This window comes from Mandrillus leucophaeus, unplaced genomic scaffold (genome assembly GCF_000951045.1).
Source record: "Mandrillus leucophaeus isolate KB7577 unplaced genomic scaffold, Mleu.le_1.0 Scaffold20, whole genome shotgun sequence".
In the NCBI taxonomy this organism is placed as follows: domain Eukaryota; kingdom Metazoa; phylum Chordata; class Mammalia; order Primates; family Cercopithecidae; genus Mandrillus; species Mandrillus leucophaeus.
In genome coordinates, this window is record NW_012102032.1 from 4,589,814 (window position 1) to 4,615,255 (window position 25,442).

Here is a 25,442-nt window from a genome sequence, read left to right on the forward strand (position 1 = left end):
GTTCCATTTCAGCACAACCCCTACACACTTACCATTTTATTATTGATTTCATGGAAATGAATCTCACAGACTTTCTCCACAACATCTTCATTCTCAAAAGTGACAAAGCCAAACCCTAAAGGAAAAGAGACAGAAGAAAAAACAAAGAAAGGTGGGGTGAGTTCAGTTCTGGCAGGCCCACGTTTTTCTCTGACATCCTGAGGTCTTGACACCCTCCCGGTCTGGGGGTAGGTGGGCGGATCCTTGGGAGGGCCTTGAGGTTGGAGGCAATGATTTCTAATTTGTACGGAGCACCCTTCCGACAGCGAGGAAAAGTTAATGATTTCACCCACAAGCAGCGGGCACTGTGTGGTTTACATTTGCCCCAAAGCAAACAAGAAATTTACTTGTCTGTTATTTACAAGGGTCAGGGCCCCGCGGCTCTGTGCACCGCAGCAGGCGGGTGGGCTAACGAGAGCCTCGTGGATCACTGCGGGGCCACGCTTGCCCTTTCCGCGAGCAGCCCTGGCCAGCCCTCGGGTCGGCCTCCAGACGGAGGCGGTTATTTGTCCTTTTCTTCCTGAATTACTTCCTCTAATACCTCATCAGGACATCCTGAGGCCTGGAAGAAACTATTAAAAGTTTCAGGCCTCTGTTCCACACAGGCATCCTTTTTCTACTGCTGCTTCAAAAGCGCTGTGGATTTGGGGCAGTTTAAGACTGTTTGATGCCTGCTGTCAGCCCGTCAGCTATCCACTGTATTTACTCGGCTGGAGACTGGCTTTGCTAGACAAGCTGCACTGAAGAATTTTGGCAGGCAACTGCTGCTCAGTATCCTCAGTTCCTCTCCCTACCCTCCTGCCCCTTTCTTTCTTCTCCTCCCGCCTCCGACAGCGTTTCCAGCATGTGGCCCCATCTGTGACCCCACTCAGTAAGTGCTGCTTTACCACGTGGCCCCACGCAGGGTTGCACCCTCCTTAGATGGGATGCAGCTGCCACGTGGTAGCACTAACATGGTGAGGGAGCACAGGCAGTGGGGGCAGACACACCGATGGGGAGACTGAGACCTGGCTTCCAGTTCTCACTGTGCATCTACTTTAGGTTTAGTCTGGGGAAGCCCCTTCCCCTCTCTGAGCCTCAACTTTTGCATCTGCAAATGAAGGTGGTAGAACTGGACCCTGGGTTTCACACCTCCTGTCACAACCCAAATCAGGATTCGCAAGGCTGTCTGCTGCCATCTGAATGTCTGTGGCCACCCCCCACTGCCCCCCACATCCCCCACCCAGATTCATGTTGAAATCCAAACTCCCAATGTGATGGTATTAAGAGTTCGGGCCTTTGGGAGGTGATGAGATTGTGAGGATGGGGCCCTCATAAATGGAATTAGTGCCCTTACAGAAGGACACTAGAAAGCTTGTTTTTTCTCTCTACCATGCGAGGATGCAATAGGAAGGCAGCTGTCTGTACACAGGAAGGGGGCCCCTCCCAGAACTGACCGGGCCGGCACTCTGCTCTTAGACGGCCAGCTTCCAGAACTGTGAGAAATACACTGTTTTTCATAGACCTTGGTACTTCCTTATAGCCGCCCCAACTAAGACACTCTTCTCCCGAAAGGTACGAACCTGGCTGAACACTAAGCTAGACACAACAAGCAGGAAGACAAAAACTGAATGGCTGTTCTATCACAATTATATTATGATAATTGTGTTTCCAGTCAATGAGTAAAATACAGATGCTTCCTTTTCAAGCTCTCTGTCTATTTTGGGTCTCTGCAACACAGGACGGAGAGGGAATTTCTCGGGTCCCTTCTGACTCTCCTGCATCCAACTCTAACACCACCTTCTTCTAAGGAACACCAGGAAACGGAGAGCTGATAGGTGGAGCTCCTTTGGCATAGCTCCTGCAGGGACTAGCAGATTCTTCGGTATGAAAATAAAAAAGGCTACTCTCTGCTCTCAAACCATTTCCAGTAAAACAGAAGGCTAGGACCACGAAACACAGCAATCGCGATCTTTATTATGCCATTTGCTACCACCACACACCAAATAGTGGGCCAATGCTCCCAGCATACACAGTCCACTGTTGTATGTATACACAGTCCCAGCATACATAAGGCAGCATCAGACATACCATGAAGTGGACATGAGTGTCTGCTGGAGAGGCTCAAAGATGGCAAGTTTCTCCCAGTGTCACCCAGTAAAAGCTAGGTTCTCAGTCACCTCAGAGGCCTGAAGCAGACATCCGACATGATACGTTGTTTGAAATGCCGTCCAACAAAAAAACCTTTGACCAGCCCTGCCCGCTAAACCAGGTCCTTTGAGAGAAAGCTACTGGGAACACTATCCTATACCCTCTCTTTGGGCATCTCCTTCTCCTTGGCCTTTGGTCCCACTGATCATTGCAGCGCTGGAGAAGAGCCGCAGCAACACCGTCCCCACGCCACTTCTCTTTGGGCTTTGGCATATTTGTTCCCCAAGCGCTGCTTTAAGTGCTTTCAGTTTCCTGCGGGCGTTCAGCTCACCCTACCGGGGTACGTGTCAGGAATTCTGGGTTGGGAGGAGCCTTAAAAACATCAGGTTAAAACTCCCACCCAGTCAAGGACCCCTGGAGCACTCAGCCAGGAACTTAATCTTTTTGGTTAATCCCCTTCACCCACCCCCACCCTCCTAGGGCCCAGATCCCAACCGGCCCCAGGAGAATGGATTAAGAGCCAGCGCCCTCCTGAAATTCCACAGGGAGGGAGGGGCGGCACTGCAGAGGCCGCGGAATTTGGCCAGCGTGACTTCAAGCCAGAGCACCCTGCAAGAGGGTGACGCTGGGGTCTTGTTCTCTGAGGGTCCTCAGGACGGAACAGGGTCCCTAACACACACTAAGCGCTGAGTGAGTGACTGAATGAGCCTTTTCTGCTCCTCCAGGTTCTGAGCATCTTGCTGATCCACTTGAGTCACTGCTTTGCCTCAAGACTGATTCCGCTCTTCCTTCTGCATTTACCAGCTGCCACCTGTGCTAGGCATTGTGAAGGACGCCGAGATCAACAAGGCAATGGCCCTCTGCTTGCACAATTCACAAACAGGCACGAGTCAGAGGATCTCACGCAGGGAGAGCCTCTCCCTCCCATTCCTCACTTCCAGCCTGCAGGGCACTCTGGGTCTCATCTGTCTTTGAAGGTCACCCATCTGCTGCTCCAGCCCCCACGCCCAGGCACCTTGCAAATAAAACAAGCCAGGATAGGCCAGTTTTCAAGGAACCTCACTGCTAATTAGGACAAGTGTAGCAGGTTGAATAGTGGCCCTCCAAACATACATCCATGTCCTAATCCCTGGAATTTATGAATGTGACCTTATTTGGAAAAAGAGCTTTTGCAAATGTAATTTAATTAAGAATCTTGAGAAGAGATTATCCTGGATTTAGGGTGGACCCTAAATCCAATGACAGGTGTCCTTAAAAGACAAACAGGGGGATATTTGAGACACAGAGAAAGAGAAGAAGGCCATGTGAAGATAGAGGTAGGCTGAGAATGGAGTGGTACCACCACAAACCAGGAACACCTGGAGCCTTGAGAAGCTGGTCTTCCAGAAGGCAAGGAACGACTGTCTCCCAGAACCTTTGGAGGGAGTGCAGCGCTGGCTTCCAGAACTGTGAGACAAGAAGTTTCTGTTGTTTTAAGCCACCAGGTTTGTGGTAATTTGTTATGGCAGCCACACCAAATGAATACAGCAAGGTTCTAGGTTTCAGCCACCCCCATATCCCACACAGGGGGGCCGCACACGACCTCCTCCTGCCAGGCCTGCTGACTTGGCCAATCATGCTGCTCTGGACTGAAGGCAGGAGAGAGTGGTTGAATGAGAAAAACCCGTTCTGGCTATGGGGAAAGAGCATGAAGTCAGTGCCACCAGGGAAAGGCACCACTCCACGAGCCAGAGGACAGCCTGGTTTAAGGCCACCTTGCAGCTAAGCAAACACACTTGATCCTAGAATACAGGCCAGAGTAAGTCAAGTCACCATGGCAGGCCATGGCTGAGTTCCCTGCCATGGGAGCTGCTTTCCTGCTGCAAACCAACTCCTTCCTGGGCCACTGCACAAATCACCTCCATACCATTCCGGACTCTCTGATGCCCCAGTTTCCCACTCTGAGATGGGAAGAAGGGCGACTGAGCTAGGAGACAGGAATTAAAATGCAGACTGTTGCACCGGGAAGGGTCGGGGCAAGACTCAGGGCATCATTTCAAATTCTGACTCTGATATTCTCCCTGCTGGTCCTTTTCCTAACCCCACAGGACTCAAAATTCAAGTATCACAAAAATGATTTTCCTGATTAGAGGAGATAGCCTGGATTTCAAGCCTGTGTACCCTGAATGCATAACAATTCAGCGATGCCAAGACTCATTTGCCGTATTTTAAAGACCTATATCATTTCAACATCTCTGTCTGTTTGGCCCGAGCACAGAAAACAAACTTGATTATGTCTAAAATATTTATTTATTCCATTTGGGGAAAGCAAAGAAGCAACAGAACACTTAATTATCAATAAGTGTTATTCCTTAACATATAATCATTTTTATTTTACAGATGCATTAGCATTTACAACAAATTAGTAACTTAGTGGTCAATAACCCCCAAAATGAATTAAAATGAGCAGTGGAGGACAAAAACAATGGGGTCAGAAATTTGGGATAGAGTGATGGGTGGGAAAAATCCTTTTGAAATAAGTATTTTACTGTGGTAAAAATATACCTAACATAAAATTTACCATCTTAGCCTTTTTTTTTTTTTTTTTTTTTTTTTTTTGAGACAGAGTCTTGCTCTGTCACCCAGGTTGTAGTGCAGTGGTGCGATCTCAGCTCACTGAAACCTCCACCTCCCGGGCTTGTGCGATTCTCCTGCCTCAGCCTCCCAAGTAGCTGGGACTACAGGTGCACGCCACCACACCCAGCTAATTTCGTATTTATAGTAGAGATGGTATTTCACCATGTTGGCTAGGCTGGTCTCGAGCTCCTGACCTCAGGTGATTGCCTGCCTCAGCCTCCCAAAGTGCTGGGATTATAGGCGTGAGCCAATGTGCTCGGCCATTGTAGCCATTTTTAATCACACAATTCAGTGGCATTAAGTACACTTAAAATGCTGTGCAGTCATCACCAGTATCCACCTCCTGACCTTTTCTGTACCCATTAAATAACTTCCCATTTCCCCCTCCCCCAGCCTTAGTCACCTCTATTTTACCTTTTTTTTTTTTTGAGACAGGGTCTCAGTCCTCTGTCACTTAGGCTAGAGTGAAGTAGAACAATCTTGGCTTATTGCAGTCTCAATCTCCCAAGCTTAAGCAATCCTCTTATCTCAGGCTGTCAGGTAGCTGAGACTACAGGTGTGTGCCACCATGCCTGGCTAATATTTTGCAATTTTTTTTGTAGAGATGGGGTTTCACCATGTTACCCAGGCTGGTCTCGAAACTCCTGGGCTCAAGTGATCCTCCTGCCTCAGCCTCCCAAAGTGTTGGGATTACAGGCATGAGCTACCACACTGGCCTATATTTTACCTGTTATGACTATGAATTTTCCCATACAAGTGGCATCATACACTATATGTCCTGTACTGTTGTGCCTGGCTTGTTTTGACATAGGTTTTCAAGGCATCATAGTCTTTTGAACAGTCTACTGGATGTACAGGGGATTTGGGAGAGCTGGAGGACAGGGAGTCGTGATTATTTCCTTCTCATTGTCCTAAAAGAGGGCCCCACAGAGAGTCAGAAATGGAGCCTCATGAAGGCCCATCAAACTGAGGTGTAGCAATCGGGTAAAAGATACACACAACTATCTTCACTCAGCAAGGGGCCAGATAAGCTGTGTGCCCCCAGAGAGTCCCTTTGCCTCTCTGGACCTCTAAAAGAAGCAGGCAGAAGCAGGGGTCCTGCTCCAGCCCCTGGCAGGATGAGGGCTCTAGTCCACGGTGAGTCTGTGAGGGCTGGCACTGCATCGGGGCCCTCTGGGTTACCCCTGTGAACATCCACTGCTCCCTTGGTCGTAAGAACCAGAGAACTCCTCCCCGGGTATTTAAACTCACTCAAGCCCCCACCCAGAATGGCGAGGAGATCCAGGGACTGACAACCAGGGGAGGTGGGGGAAACAAAGGGCCAGAACTTGGGGGACAAGAGACTAGTTCACCAAAGTGGCATCAGCAAAGTGGCACCTGCCCCCCCTCTCCTAAAGCCCCCACCTTAACACTGCACCCTACACTTCCAAGGGGCTCCAGAAGTCAGCAAAGCTGGGACAAAGAAGGTGATGGGAAGGTTAACCTTAAACACCAGTGGTTTAAAAATGGGTATTAATAGGGTAGCAGTTGACAGGGAGCATTTAAAAATGAAATTCTAGCATTCTCTTGAATGAAGCTATTATTAGAAACTAACAAGTGCGTGCTATTTAAGAGATAAGCATTTAACAGTCAAACCTTTTCCTCCTCTTTTATCCAAATGAACAAAACTAAATATTCATCTGAATAATACAAGGCTACAAAAAAAAAAAAAAAACCACATACACAGAAGAAGAAGATCGAAATCTGAAAACGAGATACCTCAAAATTAAAATGACCTGCTCCAAATGCAGTCACCGAGGAACATCGACAGTTAACTTACAAGAGAATTTTTTTTTAGGTCAGAGAGAGAAAGATGGGAACAGCCTCCTCCTAGCCTCAAAAATAATTTTCTTCTCTTATCATATAGGTCAATGAACACCAATAGGCAATCATGTAGTATCTAACGCATCTTCAGTGAAAATCAATGCAAGTCATGAGTTAACACACTTGGTTAATGGAGAAAAAAAATGAGGGAAGAAAAAACCCTAGATTGTCAAATTTATTCTGAGTATCCCATGAGAAATTAAAGGTATGTGTACTTAAGAATATTTATAACTCATGCAACTTCCCTCTCTTGCTAATAACCCAGTATTTGGGGAAAGCAATATTCATGGTTTGCTTCCAGCACACACGAATCCCTTGGGTTTGGGCGTGGGGAGCACTTTCTGGTTTGAAAATCCTTTTCATCCATCATCCTACCTGGTCCCCAAGGCAACTCTGCAAGAGGCAGGGCAGGCACTGCTACTGTCATTGCGCTCAGTTGCGCTGCACAGTTCAGTGACTCATCCATCGTGACATGGCCACTAAACCATGTTTAGCAGGAGCTGAACCCAGGAGTGGTACCCCAAGTTACTGTCATATTCCCCGCTACTTTTCTGGAGCAGACTGTCAGGGTCTTCTTTGGATCAGTAAGTGTTCAGGGCTGGATTTGGTGGCCATATGGCTCAGAGACTGTGAGAGGGGCCGACCTGGCAAGGAGGCATGGTGGTCTGCTTGCATCATCACAAGTCAAGTCCCAGTTGGCTGTGTGTCCATTGGCAACCCCACGCCTCAGGCTGTCCCCAGCCCCAACGTGGAACATTTCTAGGTCACCTCCACGACCTGTGACAGGTTTGGCAAGTCAGCTGTCCTGCAACCCTAAACTTGGAAGGTCTGAGGCCCCACCTGGAAGCACGGAAGAGATAAGTAGTGTGCACAGATGCACGGCAGGCATGGGTAGGTGGCATCACATGGCTTGGCTTTGCTTGAAGAAAAATATAACTCAGAAAATCAATATGTTCCAAGGAAAAAAACAAGCTACCTTTTCAAAAGCAGCAGCATGTTTCTGATTACTGGCTGCCATGTTGGGAAATCACTGCACGACAGCTTGGTTTCAGTGAGAGCCAGTTGGGGTTGCCATTAGAGGTTCCTGGGCATTTTCAGACACTAGGTATTGGGAAAGGGTGGGTGACGATCAGGCTGTGTGTGCTTTCACACCCAGGTGCCAATGTGGACTCTATAAGGTGGGAAGGGCTAGGATTCCTTCCATTACAACTCACATCTGTTTCCCAAAGGCGGTTATTGAGGATCAGTCCACATTCTAATAATAACGTTAAAAAGAGAAAGCTCATCTGCCCTTACCGAGCAGCCACTCTGTAACTCAATCTTCATCCCCAGCCCCACCCTGGGGAGCATGAATAGAAATGATCGTTCCCACTTTACAGATGAAGAACTGAGGCCCCGGCGGGACCTTGTGTTCTCTCCCCTGCAGCCCACCTTCTTCATATGAAGGCAGACTGTTCCATACTCATCAACTCCTACCTTGTCTAACAACTGCACCCCTGAACCCTGTCCCTGCCATGTTTCCCTGTAAGAACATTTATGAAATAGGCAAAAGCCCTCGGTCCACACAACCCAGCAGACGGAGGGCAAGGAGAGAGTGGGGAAAGATGTGGTCATCCACTCCAGCTCTCTGTTGGCTTCCCCTGCACCCTGAAGTATCTGATTTCTTAAACGTAAGAGCAGGGAAGGAGGCACTGGGGATTTTCAGAGATACACAGCAAAGACGACCTTCACACAGAAAAACAGCTAGACCATCTCCTAAGCCAGTCTAACTAGGATGAGCACAACAGAGTGACTTCTCTGAACCTTTCCAGACCCCCAACCGCAGATGTACCTGAAGTAGGACTGGGATGCCAGGCTCGATGCTAGAGGTCTCTTTGCAGCAAACTGGCTCTCAAGTGAGTCAGCTGCCCTGGAGGGATGGACAGAGAAGTGCTCACTTCCCTAGCCTTATTAAGAAGAAAGAAAAGGGGCAGGCAGGCTGACCTGAGCTGCACACAGCACCCAGCCTCGGGGATGGTTAAGAACAAAGACTTCAGGTCAGGAGGCCATCAGAGGCAGATACTTGAGACTGCCCTCCTGGTGGCCAGTAAACAAGCCCATGATGGATTCAAGGGGTCCGCGGGCATGCCCTCTTAGCACAGCCCTCCCTCCTCCCCCATATCCTTCTTCCCCCCTCACCCAAGAATAAGCAGCCTCCCTTTGGGGTCCCTTCTGAACTGGCCCTCCTTCTCTGCCATGTCCCCATCCCCTCCAGGGTGGCATCGCAGCCCCTCCACTGTGGCATCCTTCATGCACCTGCTTCCTCGTTTACACCAGTAGTTTGGCAGCTGGTTGCTGTAAACTATAATAAAATGCCTTTCCAAAAAATGAAGGAATGTGACCAGACACGCCAGACATCATGATATTAAAGCCGTGTCAATTAATTTCTCCCCCTGCTTGATAAACGAGCCCCATTCCATCTCTTAATAATGAGGAGAGAAACAAGAAAAGTTGACACTTAGTTTAATTTATTTTCTCAACTTGCCTGGTCATATTTCTTTCTGCCTTGCAGAGCTGGCTGGGGCTGCAGGGAATTACAAGTGGCTCGAGCACAGGCAAGGCAGAGATCGGCGTGAGTCGACACAGGTCTCCTTTATTCCCCAACACGCTTAATCAGGAGGGGGAAAGTGACTTAGTGAGCCAGCTCACACCTGCGCCTCTGCAGCCACCTTTGGGGCTGGGAGGAGTTGGGTGGGGGGCGGGGAGTGAACTCAGGTGTGTGAGGAATCAGATAACAGAAATGGCACTATCAGATTTCCAATCTAGTTCCATGGAACTGCACAAGACTGCATTCCCTAAATTAATATTAAGCTACATTGGCGGCTTTTGCCAGAGGGGAGCCAATTTCTCAACTGGAAAGGTGCTTTTCTTTCTTTTCAGCTCAGGGATGTGCTGGCCAACCCTTGACCTTGAAATGTGAGGAGAACCCTTCTAAAAGTCAGATGCCAACCATGAACCACCAAGTGTTTCATTAGGCTTTAGTTACAAAGAGTTTTTTCAGTTGGCCACCATAACCTGGCGACCATTTATTTATGGACACTCCTAGACAATATATCAAGGTGGGGGTGAAGGCCAAGTGTGCTCCTAGACCAATGTTTCTGGGTGTGGTCCTGCAGCAGAATCTCTCATGGGGGAAGGGCCTGTCAAAAATGCAGATCCCTGGGCTCTGCCGGCTCCTAACATGGTCTCAGGGGGTGTTGCCCAGCAACTGCATTTTTACCCAGGTCTCTGGCAATTCTGATGCTGATGCAAGCCTGACTCTGCCCTATGCTTCCCAATTCAGGACAAGCTAAGTGGAGACCATATGGTAAAAGAGAATCCAGAGCTCTCTACAGGAAAGAGAATTTTGAGGACCTCTTACATGAAGTGGGAAACTTTTTTTTTTTTTTTTTTTTAAGAGATGGGATTTTGCCATGTTACCAGGCTGCTTTCGAACTCCTGGCCTCAAGTGATCTTCCCATTTTGGCCTCCCCGAGGGCTGGGATCACAGGCATGAGCCACCGTGCCCCTCAATAACGCTGTCTTTAAGAAGCCTCTGAAATCCAAGGCAGACCAGGGAAAGACAAAGCTGTTTTCTCCCAGGTTCAGGAACCTGTTCACACTAAAGTGTAAATGACAGATCCTGCTTCCACTCCCAGAGGTATGGGCAGGTTGCCCGAATCAAATCCTTATGCGAAAGCAATTAAGTTCCACTTTAGAATTTCAAACAGGCATCAGGCACTAGGAGATTTTTTTGTAACTGATGGGTGCACCTCCCTGAGCTTGTGAAATTAGACAAATGTTTACAGAGCTGCATTTTATAAGGACAGACGGGGTGGGGGTATCCTAAAAAGAACCACCCAGGAGGGAAGAAAGGGAGGTTAGAAGGGAAAAGAGAGAGAGAGAGAGACCTCTAACCATCCTCAAACCATTTTTCTAAGAGAGAAATCTCTCATGAATACTGATAGTGTGATTTGAAAGTGCCTGCGGCTGCAGGGAAAGGGTGTCTCATCCCAGACTCTTGTTAACTGAGTGGGAAAAAGCACCTGTGATCCAGGCCAGACAACCCCAACCTCATTTAATTCCGAGTGCGCTCTATAGCAGTGATTCTGTGAATGACACTTGTCAGGGCAGCAGATTAGTTCACAAACCTATTTTTTGTGCGTGGTGTTCCATCTTGGTCGGGAAAATAGTCAGTTCTTGGCGAGAGAGAAACATATTACTGCTGTTAAGTGCCAATATAAACTCTGGGACGCAGTGGTAAATTCACCAAATTAAATCGCTAGACAACTGGCTCAGATCAGGACCCCGGCAGAAGGTGCCAGGACTGCAGCTCGCGCCCAGCGGGGCAGAGGAGGCTGAGGTCGTGCGCGCAGCTGGAGCAAGGGCACGAGGACGTGCCGCCTCCACGTCTGCTCTGGAAACCACAGAGCCTGAGGCGGCTTTGGCGAGCTCCAACTGCAGGAGTGTGGCCTTCAAGGATTCTCAACTCAGGGCTTTCTGAGCTCAGGGGAGATGGGGTACCAGCTGGAAGTTCTTCCCTCTGGAGGTGGGTATTTGGGTTGGTATCCCCAGCCACTCCACCAAAGAGTGGGTTTCAAATCTGTTGCCTTCTCTCACATTCATCCTCCAGCCTCATCCATGCAGCGAGCAACACACACACTAAGAGGGAGTTTCAATCTACTTAATGTCCCCACGGAGGTGGGGGGAAAAGGGCTTAGACTTTGGAGCTGGGTAGATCTGGGCTCAAATTCTGGCCCTAGCACAACCGGCTGCATGACTCTGAGCAGGTTATTCAACCACTCTGACCCTCAGTATCCTCCTCTGTGAGACAAATGATCCACCTCACCAGCCAGGATTGCTTAAAAACACCTGCACCTCTGAGACGATAACTAGCCCCTCCTATCAGTCACACTAGCCTTGTTATTTCTCTTCTAGCCCAATCTCTATCTCCACACATACTTACTTTTGTCTCTGTGTAGCCTCACTTGTTAAAATCCACTTGACATGTCTGTAAGGTAGATGTTCATGGTGCTTTACCAACTGTCATGATGGGATAAGATTCAGGACAGGAAGAGGTAAAATGAGTCATACAGTGAATTCCTAGGTCACCTTGTTACTTTTAGAAGACCCTAAGAGGGCTGGGTGTGGTGGTGGCTCACGCCTGTAATCCGAGCACTTTGGGAGGCCAAGGCAGGTGGATCACTTGAGGTCAGGAATTCAAGACCAGTCTGGTCAACATGGTGAAACCCCGTCTCTCCTAAAAATACAAAAATTAGCCAGGAGTGGTGGCACACACCTGTAATCCCAGCTACTCAGGAGGCTGAGTAGAATCACTTAAACCTGGGAGGCAGAGGTTGCAGTGAGCCGAGATCACGCCACTGCATTCTAGCCTGCGCGACAGAGCGAGACTCCAACCCAAAAAAAAGACCCTAAGGTGCATTCATTTAGGTTAAAAAAAAATCATCCATTAATCTTTGAGTGTCACCCTGTGCTGGCTGCAGAGGGTGTGGGCATGCTGGTCCCCGCCCTGTTGCATTCAGCTTCCCCAGCAGTCTTCTCAAGATGCCCACTCGCCTTTCTCCAACAAGTTCTCAGGGAATGGTTACCAACCGCAGATAAGGTTCCAAAGCTCCATCAAGAAACCACTACTTGGAAGCAGGTTTTCAGCGCTGCCACAAATTATATGACTTTTATTATGAGGTATGGTTTCAGAACAGTCCCACTGACAGAGCCCTGGCTGGGTGCCCACTGTTCCCTCCGCACCCCCCACAGAGGGGTCATTCCTGCCAGCATCTCCAATGACCCCACCCGGCTGCACTGCCAGCAAACCTGCCTGGAGTCTGTGGGCAGGCAGATGACCATTGGGTGCCTCTGACGAGTGGTTCACACGAGACACACATACTTATGCACTATGGGGTGGAGTCTGGCCTATTTTATTATATTCTTCCAGCTGTTAAGGAACTGTTCTTAACATCTGGAAGCCAGATTTCTCTGAGAAGCTGCGACCAGCAGCCCAGGCAGCGGGACTGGCATGGCGGCTCTGCCAGGAGGGAGCAGAGACTGCTCCCTGACTCTTCGGCAAAGGCCTGGGATGGCGAGAGGGAGGAAGGAGGTGAGGAGGCTACCGGAGACAGGGGGCGGCACAGTCTGGAGCTCATTATTTAGGGTGTTCTACTCATCAGCACATCCACACCACAAGAGAGCTGGTTGGAAATGCAGTCTCAGGCCCTATCCTGGACCCACCGAACCTGAATCTGCATTTTAACAGGTGGTTTTATGCAAATTAAAATGTAAGATGCATCAGTCTAGAACACTGCTTCTCAATAGTGAGTCTTCCATCAGAGCCACTCAGGAAACAATTTTAAAATGCTGATGTCCAGGTCCCATCCTCAGAACTGCGTTAGGTCTGGGGTAGCACCCCAGCGTCTGCATGTTTTAAAATCTCCCAAGTGATTCAGTTAGGGTTAAGAAACTTTGGGAGGTTGGGTTTGGTGGCTCATGTCTGTGATCCCAGCACTTTGGGAGACCAAGGCGGGCAGACTGCTGTAGCTCAGAAGCTTGAGACCAGTCTGGGGAGCAGAGTGAAACCACATCTCTACAAAAAATAAAATAAAATAAATTAGCCTGACGTGGCGGCACGTGCCTGTGGTCTCAGCTACTTGGGAAGCTGAGGGAGAGGACTGCTTGAGCTCAGGAGGTCAAGGCTGTAGTAAGCCAAGATCATGCCACTGTGGCCTGGACAAAAGAGTGAGACCCTGTCTCAAAAAAAAAAAAAAAAATTGGGAGAAGGAAAAAAGTACAATGCCTAATTTTTGTCACCTAGAAGTAATTCCAGCTTCACTAACATTTAACATATGACTGAATAATCCCAGTGCCTTCACATGTCCTTACGTCAGCAAGACACTTGTCCTTATTTTATAAGTCACTTATGGAAAAGAGGAAATGCTTCCATGAGGGTGAGGCTAGAGTGGCTCCTCTTTTACTCACCCGAGCACAGTTGGTACCTTGTGCTGTTTACAGGTAACCAGTAAATGGAGGTATAGATTATGCGATCTGGCTCAGCACTTTGTGAGGCTGAGGCGGGCGGATCACGAGGTCAGAGATCGAGACCACCCTGGCTAATACGGTGAAACCCCGTCTCTTCTAAAAATACAAAAAATTAGCCAGGTGTGGTGGCGGGCACTGTAATCCCAGCACTTTGGGAGGCTGAGGCGGGTGGATCATGAGGTCAGAGATTGAGACCATCCCGGCTAATATGGTGAAACCCTGTCTCTTCTAAAAATACAAAAAAGTAGCCAGGCGTGGTGGTGGGCACCTGTAGTCCCAGCTACTTGGGAGTCTGAGGCAGGAGAATGGTGTGAACCTGGGAGGCGGAGCTTGCAGTGAGCAGAGATTGTGCCTCTGTACTCCAGCCTGGGTGACAGAGCAAGACCCAGTCTCAAAAAAAGAAAAAAAAAAAAAGGAAAACCAACTCTTACAAAGTAGGTAACTGCAAAGAAAACACGGATTGGAGATAATACTAATGATACAAGCATATGCCACCAAAAAGAAAATGGTCAGCCAACCGTTTCCATACCCTTAGGCAAGACACCTAACCAGCCACATCTAACCCCCAAAACATGTCTTGATCAGATGGAACAAGTTGCAGCCAAGTGAGTGAGGAAGAACCTGATTTTCAACAGAAACTGGTACCGTAGAGAAAGTGCTTTGAAAACAAATGTTTGGAAAATATTTCTATTGTTTTGTATTTTTGTTGCTAAAAATGATGTAACTAGGTCATCTACAAAAGCTCTCATATCTGCAGACTTTTAAAATCCAGAAACAGAACTGTAAAGACTCATTTGGAAAAAAAAAAAAAATGAACATTTCAGTGGATTTTGAACCCATTTGTTAAAAATATAAAAATGCAACACTTGATTAGTTTGCATGAAAAACTGATTGACATCAGGGAAGATGGAAATTTACAAGCTGAATTTCAACAAAATCCTTTGCATAATTGGAGGATGGGATTGAAAAATTAGTATCATGATTTAGCCAGCACAGTGAATCGTGCTTTCTCCGCTGGGATCTGTTTATCTTGTGAGGTATATTTTTCAGTTTTGCCAGGCATTAAAACCAAGTATCAAAATAAACTAAACTTAGAATCCGACCTTTAGAGTTGGATCATGAAGTGTTAAATCAAGAATTCTTTTTTAAAACCAGCATATTCAACGATATTGCTCTCTAAAGTAATAAAAATATTACTTTAATTATTAATAAATAAAATCCTTAATGTATCCTATTATATTCCTATTTGTATAGGTTTTATTATATACATGAATATTAACATAGCGGTACATGCATATAAATTAAAAATTAGGTAAGATATATTGGGGGGCTGCATGCTAATTTTTTTTCTGCACAATTAAAAAATTTTGGAGACTCTCTAGGAGAAGGTGAGATGGTACTTCATGGTCTCTGGTTCTGAAGTTGCCCCTTATTCACAGAGATTGCTAGAAGTCTGGAGGTAGGGTGGGAACAGGGACCTTCAGTGACTGCCAGTGGGTGTGCACCCCTCCCCACACCCACGATGAGATCTTTGCATGAGAAATTCACAGGAGTCAAGAACCAGTCAATTTCAGGATCTCCTGGGTCCTCCTGGCTGAGCAGCACACAGTGCTGCGAGGCACTGGGGAGGTTCACCCTTCAAACTGAGACTCTTGCCTCCTGCATGTTAACGGCAGCCATACCTGAACTCGTCTCAATAAATTTTTCATAGCATCGTATCTTCATTAAAATTTTATTCTATTAGCATTCTGAATCCAAACCACTAAGTACATAATTGCTAAAACATGTGTTAAGCGACGACTTACGAAATGCTGGTTTTATCATATTGTTAATTAACAGAAAGTAGGATTAATACATTCACAGATCATTAGGAGCATTTGGTTCAATTTCACCAGCTCTTCAGCAGGGTGGGGGGCAGTTGTCAGTGGGCAGCCCTGGGGATCTGGAGCAAGAACACAAGTGTTCTTCGGGGTTCACCCTCAGCCCCTCTGCATGTTCTAAGACTGTGTCTGGGAGAAGCCCAGGAGACAGCGACTCAAGGTCTGTTTTTGCTAAAGAAAACTGTTCTCAGATGTCACTCAGGGTAGCCTACTCAAAAGAACCTACATAGAAAGGTTTGGGTGAGGAGGAGGAGAAAATAACACATTCTTTTAAGACAGACCAGTGAGATTCCATGGACTGGGAGGATTTGAATCTCGGATCTGAGGACATGGTAGAAATCCTGGTTGTTTACTAGCTGTGTGATGTGGGGCAAGCCATCAACCTCCCTGATCCTGTGTCCCCACCTGTAAAGTAGGAATAAAGATGCTGACTTTGGCTGGGTGCAGTGGCTCACACCTGTAATCCTAGCACTTTGGGAAGCAGAGGCTGGGGGATCACCTGAGGCCAGGAGTTCAAGACCAGTCTTGCCAAGATGGTGAAACCCCGTCTCTACTAAAAATACAAAAATTAGCCGAGTTGATGGCGTGTGCCTGTAATCCCAGCTACTCGGGAGGCTGAGGCAGGAGAATCACTTGAACCTGGAAGGTGGAGGTTGCAGTGAGCAGAGATCAGAGATCGTGCCAGTATGCTCCAGCCTGGGTGACAAAGTGAGACTCTATCTCAAAAAAAAAAAAAAAAAAAAAAAAAAAAAAAAGGTGCTGACCTCATGGGGCTGGCATGGGGATTAAATGAGATAATGCTAGTTCTGGTTATGCCTGCACAAGTCTGTAGTTTTTATATAAAGATTTTGTACCCAATATTGCTTGGAATGAATGGGCTACCAGTTGAGACTTGAAAATACTTTAGCTATTAATAAATGTTGACTGTGTTGATAAGAGCTTTAGTGGGGTCAACCCTGAGGTACCAAAGCCGAGCGATTTGGAAGTGTATTGGAACTCACCTTATTGTTCATCTCCAGTGCAAACTGGTCACAAGATTCCTAGGCCAAAGGGGTTTATTGAAACCTTTTCCCAGCCTGTCCCGGGAATTACAGAGGTATCCAGGCATGAAATGGACTAAATGTCTTCTCTTTTCCCAGCCGTCCAAATTGCTTTAGCCTGGCCTGATGGTGGCACTCCCAATTTTTTACGCTTAATAATGAAGCCGTCCGCCTGGCAGGGCAGCTAGCAAGACCAGCACTGGAAGCCAGGACTGGAAGAGTCACAGAAGGCTGGGGTGGAAGGAAGGGGCCAGGCCTAAGTAGAGGATGTGGGAGGCAGGCCTCACCTGGGGTTTCCCATAAGCTGGGGGCCAAGGCAAGCCCTGAAGTCAAATGCCAGGGATCAAGGTAAAGCCAGGGTCAGAAATACAAAAGCAGTCAGTCAGGAAATGCAAACAGATGCTGCCTCAGCCTTCATCCATAAACTTCTGACGGGGGCAGGAGCCCTTCCCCGAGGAAGATGAGTTCTGAACCAAGGCAAACTGTTAGGATGTGATGATAAATGGGTTCACCTTGCTAGAGCTGGATACAAAAATCAGTGCTAAGGGAAAACCCCAGGAATTTGAAGGCAGATCAGCCCCTGCCAGGCCCAAGTGGGAATAGAGAGGAGAGAGTTGGTCACCTGTTTCTGTTTTTTAAAATTTTTTCTAGAACATTCTTTCAAGGCCCCAGGTACCTGGTAAAGGTTTCCAGTTTCCTGTGGTGAGGCCTTTTGAATATGTGGGTTATTATTTGTGGACTATGAATGGAAAGAGCCTCTGGATTTGTAGAAAAGGTTGTAAGTGGAAGGAATCTGGGCTTTGGGTTCAGACACGGGTTATAATCTCCGTTCCACAACTGATTGGCTGTGTCTCAGCTTTCTCATCCTTCAAATAGGGACAGCAGCATTATAGGGTTATAGAGGGTTTAAGGAGAGAGTACACGGAAGCCTGGCACAGTTCCTAGCCCCCATCAGATGCTGACGCACTCATGCCTCTCTAGAGGACCATTCTCCTTACTTATATTGACTTGCTGTGATGACTTAATAATTTGGCCCTGTGGGATGAGGGTTCCAGAAGACAGCTGCCTCCGAGGGGCAGCTGCTTAGGGTCCTTGCATTTATAGCAACAGCTTCCCATTGACCAAATGGGAACAAAGAGGGCTGGAGATGAGCTGAGGGGTGACTGTCTAGGGAAGAGGGGTCCTCAGATGTCCTGATGGCTGGCACAAGGCCGCCCTTGACCGGAGGCAGATGCGTCCACTACCCAGAGCAAGCCACAGGGCATACCTCGAGGCCAGGCAAGGAGGCAAGGCCTGGGTCTCCAACGGGAGCCACCGCCTCTCCCACCACCCAGCATGGGGGCCAGACCATCCCTGCATCCTCCAGAGAAGGCAACCGAGCGACAGCAGAGCTTTCCCTAACTTGAAAATCACCGTGCACAGATGTTACGGTGTTATGTTATGGCCATTCTGCCACTTGGCTGCAGAGACCAGTAACTTCAATTTATTTGTATCTGGGGCCTTAAGGAACCTCAGCTGTCATCCTTTCCTTAGTTTATTACCAAATTTCTAAAATATTACATCCTTTATTATATCCAAATTCACTTTATTGCACTTGACAATACAGATAATCACATACCATATGCTCTAATGTTTTGAAACCAATGCATGTTGACAGCGGTTTTTATTCATGATGCATAATTCCATCCCAGCTCACAATGAGGCATCTGAGCACCCAGCCTGGTGTTAAGACTTTTGCCTAATAACAGATTAACAATACAGCAAGTTTCCGAGACACACTCCCTCCCATGCCATTTTCTATTTACAATGGGAAAAATGTACCTGGGCTGAAAAGATGGGCTTATCAAAGAGGAGGGGTGGCGGGGAGGGGGGACAACAACCCCGCATCACCACACACCCACCAGTCCCAGAGGGTTTATAATGATTTGTTATTGTTCCACGCTGATGAAACTTGATATTGAAAAGAGGAACTGGTCTTGCGCCAACTAGCAAGGCAACTAATCACACCAGCCCACACTGCTGGCCCCTGAGAACTGAAAGCACAAACTGCCCCAAAGCTCTCATTAGGAGTCTCTCTTGTTTTCACTCTTGTTTTGCTATAAGCAAATATTTGTCACTCCTCTACCTTGGTGAGACCATCCTTCTCCCGTCCCCTTCCCCTCATCCCCTGGGCGTCCTTCTGTTCCCAATTAGCCCCAAGCTTCCTGGTGAAATGAACACAGCTGGGGATGCATCCTTCCCCCAGCATCCTGGCACCTCTCAAGCAGAAAGGCCAGGCCAGTAGGAACTGTCTTCGCAGCTCCTTCGGCGGCAGAGCCCCTTGTTCTGTGGGGTGGCTGAAGAGAAAGGGTGGATAATTTAAAGATGATCCCCCAGCTTTGCTGTAGTGCCCGGAACAAACAATGCCATTTCACACGTCCCCTAACTAAGCGCTTTCATTTGCTTCAGAGAAGCACTCAAACAACTGTAAACCCATTAGATCATGTCAAACGTGGTGGGAAAGAGCTTGGGCTGTCACCAGCAGAGAATCAACTCAGATTTATAGATTCTTAAAGCTTTAATATATAGATATTCGTCTTCCCCCTGCAGATAGACAAGGGGACCAGGGTAGGGGCGGAGGAGGCAAGAACAGCCCACAGCTCAGTGGCAGACAGATTGGAGTTTCACAATCATTCTCCCGGATAATGGGATTTCTCAACAAGGGGAGGAGGGGGGAGGAAGAAAAGCCAGGCCTTCACTTTGCTGAACACTTGACTGTTTTTCCAAAGCTTTGCTTGGGGGTGGTGTGGGGGAGGAAAGAGATGTTATTATCAACAATGCCTCTGGAGTACCCGGTGACCTGCTGTGAACAAAAGCAAGTGGCGACCAAAGAAGGGCTGGAGTCCGAGGATGCAGAAACACTTACTCAGCCACCTACAAAGGAGGCCAAATGAATTAAGAGGCATCTTACTCCAAGTAATTGCTGTGCTTCTGAACAGCTTAAGTTATAACCTTTTTTCATAAATAAAAACCTACTTTCCCTTTGGGCTTACATCATGACTCCAAGAAAAGCTTTCTCTTTATTTCTTAATCATCTTCAGCAAGTAGGGGGCTCTTCCTACTACCTCAAAGGGTTTGGAATTTTCTTTTTAATTTTTTTTTCATTTTATCCTTTTCTCTTGCTTGTCTATCATCTATTGAGTATGGCAATAAGTAACTGGTAATTAAACCAGTATCTACTAGAGGCCAGGGCTTAAAGATATAATTTTATAAAGAATCCTCCTGAAATATTACCAATTGGTCTCTATGGGTCTGGAAATGAGACGGTTTAGACCAGGCTGGACTTCCGTAATGCAGGACCCACCAGTGGTTTGCAAAGCGGTCCCTGGCCCCAACTTGCTGCTTCATCAATTCTAGTCTCTGTTTGAATATTTTTGGGGAAAGGGGTATCACCCTTCAGTACTTGATAAAGACAGCTTGTTCGAGCCGGGCATCTTGAGGTGTTGCTAAATTCTTCTGCCCAAGGATCAGCCTTTCTCTTGGTGACTTCACACATGGCCACCCATGGTTGGGGAAGCAGCCTGGCCCCCCTTCCCAGGGGTAATCCTTCAAGATCTAGCGTGGCCACCTCATTTCTCCTTATTCAAGTCTCCTTGATTCCTCTGGAATTTCTCCCATAATACTGTCCTGGTCCCCATCAGACCTCTGATGTGGTCTATCTTGTCAATGCCCCTCTTAAAATAAATGCCTGGAATGGAATATTCCACATGGGGTCTGAGCAGCACAAAATACCAGATACTGGACTGGACTTCCCTTTATGGTGATGTTCTTAGCAGCTCCATCACCTGTTGCCTCAAAGAAAACTTACAGTCAACTAAAAAACCCCAGGCATCCTATAAACCATGTCAAAATCTCAGCCTGCCCAACCTTCGTTTTTTCTTTTTTCTTTTTCTTTTTTTTTTTTCTGAGACAGAGTCTCACTCTTGTCACCCAGGCTAGCGTATAGCGGTGAATATCGGCTCACTGTAACCTCCACCTCTAAGGTTCAAGCGATTCTTGTGCCTCAGACTCCTAAGTAGCTGGGATTACAGGTATGCACCACCATGCCCAACTAATTTTTGTATTTTTAGTAGAGACAGGGTTTTACCATATTGGCCAGCATGGTCTCGAACTCCTGACCTCAGGTGATCCACCTGCCTTGGCCTCCCAAAGTGCCGGGATTACAAGTGTGGGCCACTGCGCCCGGCCAATATGGATTATAGTCTTCTGATTATAAAAGTAACATTTATTTTAGAGTCCTAGGAAATACAGAAAACATTTATTCCTACAATAAACATTCATTAGATACCTACTATATGAAAGAAACTCAGCTGGGCCTTTAGGATACAGTGGAGAGTAGGACCCAGCCCCTGCCTTCAAGGCTGTGAGAAGCACACAACCCACATTCCCCATGGCTAGAAGGCATGCAAGGAATGGAGTTGTTGAGGGTGAGCTCCAGGACTGCTGCTGGTTTTGTTCACCACCATATCCTCAGCCCCCGATGGGTGCCCAGCACAGAGCCAGCATTCAGCAAATAATTAGTACAGGAATCAATGGCTTTAAAGGATGGCCTTCCCACGGTGTCTGTCTTACAAATGATTCCTAAGGACTAAATCAGTTCTGACCAGAGGCAGTCAGTTCCAGACCAAGTTTTAAGTAAGAAAAATATGCCAGGGCTGCTTCTTCAATCCACCAGAGCCACCTTTTCCAATTTCCACCCAGAGCCTGGGCCAGGGGAAGTGGAATCTGCTTAGCTGAAGGTTTTAGGTGCAGAGGAGTAAGTGGACAGTGAGAAGAGAGAGCAGAAAGGAAGTCAATCCTGGGATCCCCAGGCCTGGCCAGACAAAGCCATCTTCCTTGTCTGGAAAAGCTCATTTGCAAAGGCTTTGGTGAAAGTTCACATTTCTCCAGGCAGCGGCAGCCTGGAAGAGCCATGCAGCGACTGAAAGGTCAAACTGGAGATACGCAGCACTCCACTCCCATTGAACCGCCACCGAGAGCAGTGTCAAATTTGGTTTTGCCACTTCCACCGACAAGAGAGGACGTTTGAGCATCCAGGGCAAATGGTGCCACAGAAACTATAAGCCAGGCAAAGCCCCGGATCCCCCAATCACTTTCTCTCCAGGAATAAGCCTCAGTGTCCATGGGCTGCTGTGGGCAGGATGGGACCAGCCAGGACAGGGATCTACTCCAGCTGGGGGGTGGCGGGGGGTATCTAAAAAAGAGAATGCGGCCAGGCACGGTGGCTCACGCCTGTAATCCCAGCACTTTGGGAGGCCGAGGTGGGCAGATCACGAGGTCAGGAGATTGAGACCATCCTGGCTAACACGGTGAAACCCCGTCTCTACTAAAAACACAAAAAACTAGCCGGGCGATGTGGCGGGTGCCTGTAGTCCCAGCTACTCAGAAGGCTGAGGCAGGAGAATGGCGTGAACTCGGGAGGCGGAGCTTGCAGTGAGCTGAGATCGTGCCACTGCACTCCAGCCTGGGCGACAGAGCGAGACTCCGTCTCAAAAAAAAAAAAAAGAAAAAAAAGAGAGAGAACGCAGAATTTGAGTCTTTGAAGGCTGGCAGAGCCATCTGCCCTGCTCATCTCTTAAGACTGATGAACCAGAAGCTCCACGGTATTTGGTAGAAGATAGACGTCAAAAGCTAGGACAGAACCCACACTCAGAGAGAGACCCTTACCCTACAAAGGGTCATCTACTGCTGCGCCTGAAGGCTGTGCCCCATATGACACATCCAGCCTGGCACACATGCCAGCCTGACACATCCAGGCTGGAAGCCTTCCAGGAGAGACTGGGGGTGGCCACCAGAGGCTGAACCATGGGAAGACCGGACCCCGAATCGCATTCTTGACCTGGGCTCTGTGGACTGGCCCATGGGCTGGCTTCTCTGCCCTGCCCCGCCCATGCACCATCCTTTTGAAGGAAGACATCCCCATCCAATGGCCTGTGCTACAGACTCATGAGGGCCTTGCACTCTGGTTCTTAGCTCCTGGTTTTCTGCCAACCAGAGGTATAATGGACCCTCTTATTTGATTTCATTGGCTTGTAAAGGGACATAACGAAATAGTGACGAGAAAGAAGCTGGCAGTGGTGGAGGCCTCAGCAGAGGCTGGAGAAAAGCCAGGAGTTAAGTAATGCCTTGGCCATTAGCTCTCCCCAGAGGAGCAACGGCATTGCTGGGGCTGGGATGGAGGATATGAGGGGTGAGGCTGGGGAGACACAGATATGCAGGGGCTGGAGTTCCTTTCCCAACCTGGGACTGACAAATCCTAGCCCACGGAAGGAAGGGCAGAGCTACCTCCTGAGTTGTTCTCCTCTAGGATGAGCCATATTCCTTTCCCCGCCTGGCTTTTCCTTGTTATTAGGTTGTCATCATTATCGTCACAACCACCACCATTTACTTGTCTTAGAAGTTCTACTCAACCCCTTCATATACATGATATCTAATCTTTCCAGCCTGTGCTCAAGGCAAGTAACGTTATCCCAGTTAGACAAATGAGGAATCAGATGCTCAGCAAAGTCACTGTCTGTGCCCTCCTTCCATTAGAGAGTCGCTGAGCTGGGATGTAAGCCCGGGTCTGTCTGTCCCTGAAGCCTGTCACTCTCCATCGGCCCCTGGAAGGGCAACCAAAATAAATGGAAGGCTTAGTGTTAACACAACCCTGGATAAGCTGCCATATAACAGAGGCCAAATGGCTGGCTGGTTATCCTTGCTGATAAAAGCGGTGGCCCAGGAACTCAGAGGGTCTGGAGTGATGGGGGTTGACCCCCAGCCTCACGCTATGGGCTCTATCACTCTGAGCAACTCAGGTGACCTCAACAGGCTCAGCTTCCTCATTGACAGCAGAGATTTCAGCCTGGGTAGTTCACTGCTGAATTCCCTGTGCCTAGAACTTGTTCTCAATACAAATTTGTCAAATGAATGAATGAACCTGAAAAATGGAAATCCCAGTAACGGCCTCCCTATCTGGCTTATTAATGAGGTAATATAGGAGGGCACTTGCATGGAGCATGACACATCCTAAGGGATCAATAAGCAGAAGTTGCTGGTCATTAATACTATTATTACATATTATTATAATGCTATTATTGCTTTTCAAGGTCATTATAGGGATCAATGCATTTGGGAAATATAAATGTAAGGCAGTATCTTTACAATAACTAGTAACCAATGCTGACAAATAAGGGCAGACACTGACAGGTGGTCCCCATGAATACAGTACCCCCCAGCACAGAGGACATGTGCATCTGGACTCTACGAGGGGGCGCTCCTGCTCCATCCTAGGTCACTGTGCCCATGTGGGATCCTCAGACAGAGTTGTCGGCCACGTCCACACTTGCACGTCCACATCCAGTGGGAATGCATCCTGTTACCTCTGCGTTGGTCACCTCATGCCCACAAGTTACAGCCATCTCAGCCTGATCTCCACTCGGTTTAGTTAAAAATAGAGTTTACAACAGAAACCTGAATCCAGGCTCCTCTAAATCAGGGCAGCGGGGGAGCAGGTGCTACCCAAATGTGGCGCCATGCTGACGAATGGAGGTCGGCCGAGCTCGGCTCTCTGACCTGAGCTGGTGGGTGGCAGCCTCCATAGCAGAGATGCCAGCTCTGGCGAAAGGAGGGCTCTTTACACTGAAGGCAACACATTCCCTCCAACGTGCTAGCCTCCTTTGATGCAATCAATATTGGTTTAGCACCTGCTTATGTGCCAGGAGGTACCTGAGGCTGCAGCCATGCCTCAAGGTAACAAAATGGACAGAGACAAGCAGACACAGAATATCTCGAATTCAGGACAGATTGCCTTAAGGAGAAAGGTAAACAGATTGGACTTTTAAAAGCAAATCGTCAGAAGCTAGAGTTCCGAGACCATGTCCCACAAAAATTACTGGGCACCAGCCTTGGGCTCTGAGGCTCTGCAAATTCCTCTAATCCCAGAGGCTTCTATGGCAAGTCCTCACTCTTTTCCAGGTTGCTGCTGCCAAATACCATCTTGCTTAGCGAACCCAACATTTCTGGAACAGGGTGAAGCTCAAAATAATTCTCACAGTTAGACTCACTGGGACCTAAATAGCTTTGCTGATTAAACCTCTGAATCCTTATCCAAACCTGCAACATTCCTCCTTGGTGATGCCAAATCCTTCATGCTTCCCAGCAAGCTCTGGCTTGAGGATCTGATTCTGCTGCACACACCTGTCAGGGTCACCTGTCCTGACTTGGCTACGATCCACTGATTTACTCTTTGGAACGGCTGCTCAGCTTTCTAGCTCCCCCACCACACCCACTGAAGTGCAGATGAACAATTAGTTGGCCTAATGATGAAGTACCCTTCCTTAGGGGTCTGGAGAACTAGGGTAGGCATAGGTGGGATTGAGAGGACATGAGGGAAGTGGGCATTTGCAGAGAGGGAGGGTTTGGGACCCTCTCCTGGTGTGGGTGGGCGAGGTAGAGGCATGCAGTCAGCTGTAGAAAGTATTGGCTTTCCCATTTGGTGTAAGCTGCTCACCTGCCCAGCTGGGAACAGAGAGGAAAAAACTGAGGAGTGTCTGGATGTGCTCTCAAGGTGACATTATTATCATTATTATTACTTTCCCACTGTCTTTCCAAACCCATTCCTGCAGGTTATTTCACTTTATCCTTACTATCATTCAATGAAGCATCTCAAAAGGGATTATTACTCCATTTTAACCCAAGAGGAAACTGGAGCATAGACTGGGTGACCCTTGTTGTTGGCCACACCATGAATCCAAGAGGAGAATATTCAGAGAGGACAAGAACCAGA

At 48.0% G+C, this 25,442-nt stretch overlaps 1 protein-coding gene across 4 annotated transcripts in view; it reads right to left on the reverse strand.

The window, feature by feature from the left end:
• The window catches only part of MSI2 (musashi RNA-binding protein 2), a 436,274-nt gene that overhangs the window by 95,145 nt on the left and 315,687 nt on the right, over positions 1–25,442 (reverse strand). For all 4 annotated transcript variants that reach the window (XM_011979225.1, XM_011979224.1, XM_011979226.1 and 1 more), the window contains one exon: positions 33–115. In XM_011979225.1, the coding sequence (XP_011834615.1) occupies positions 33–115 (83 nt within the window). The remainder of the gene's footprint in view (positions 1–32; positions 116–25,442) is intronic.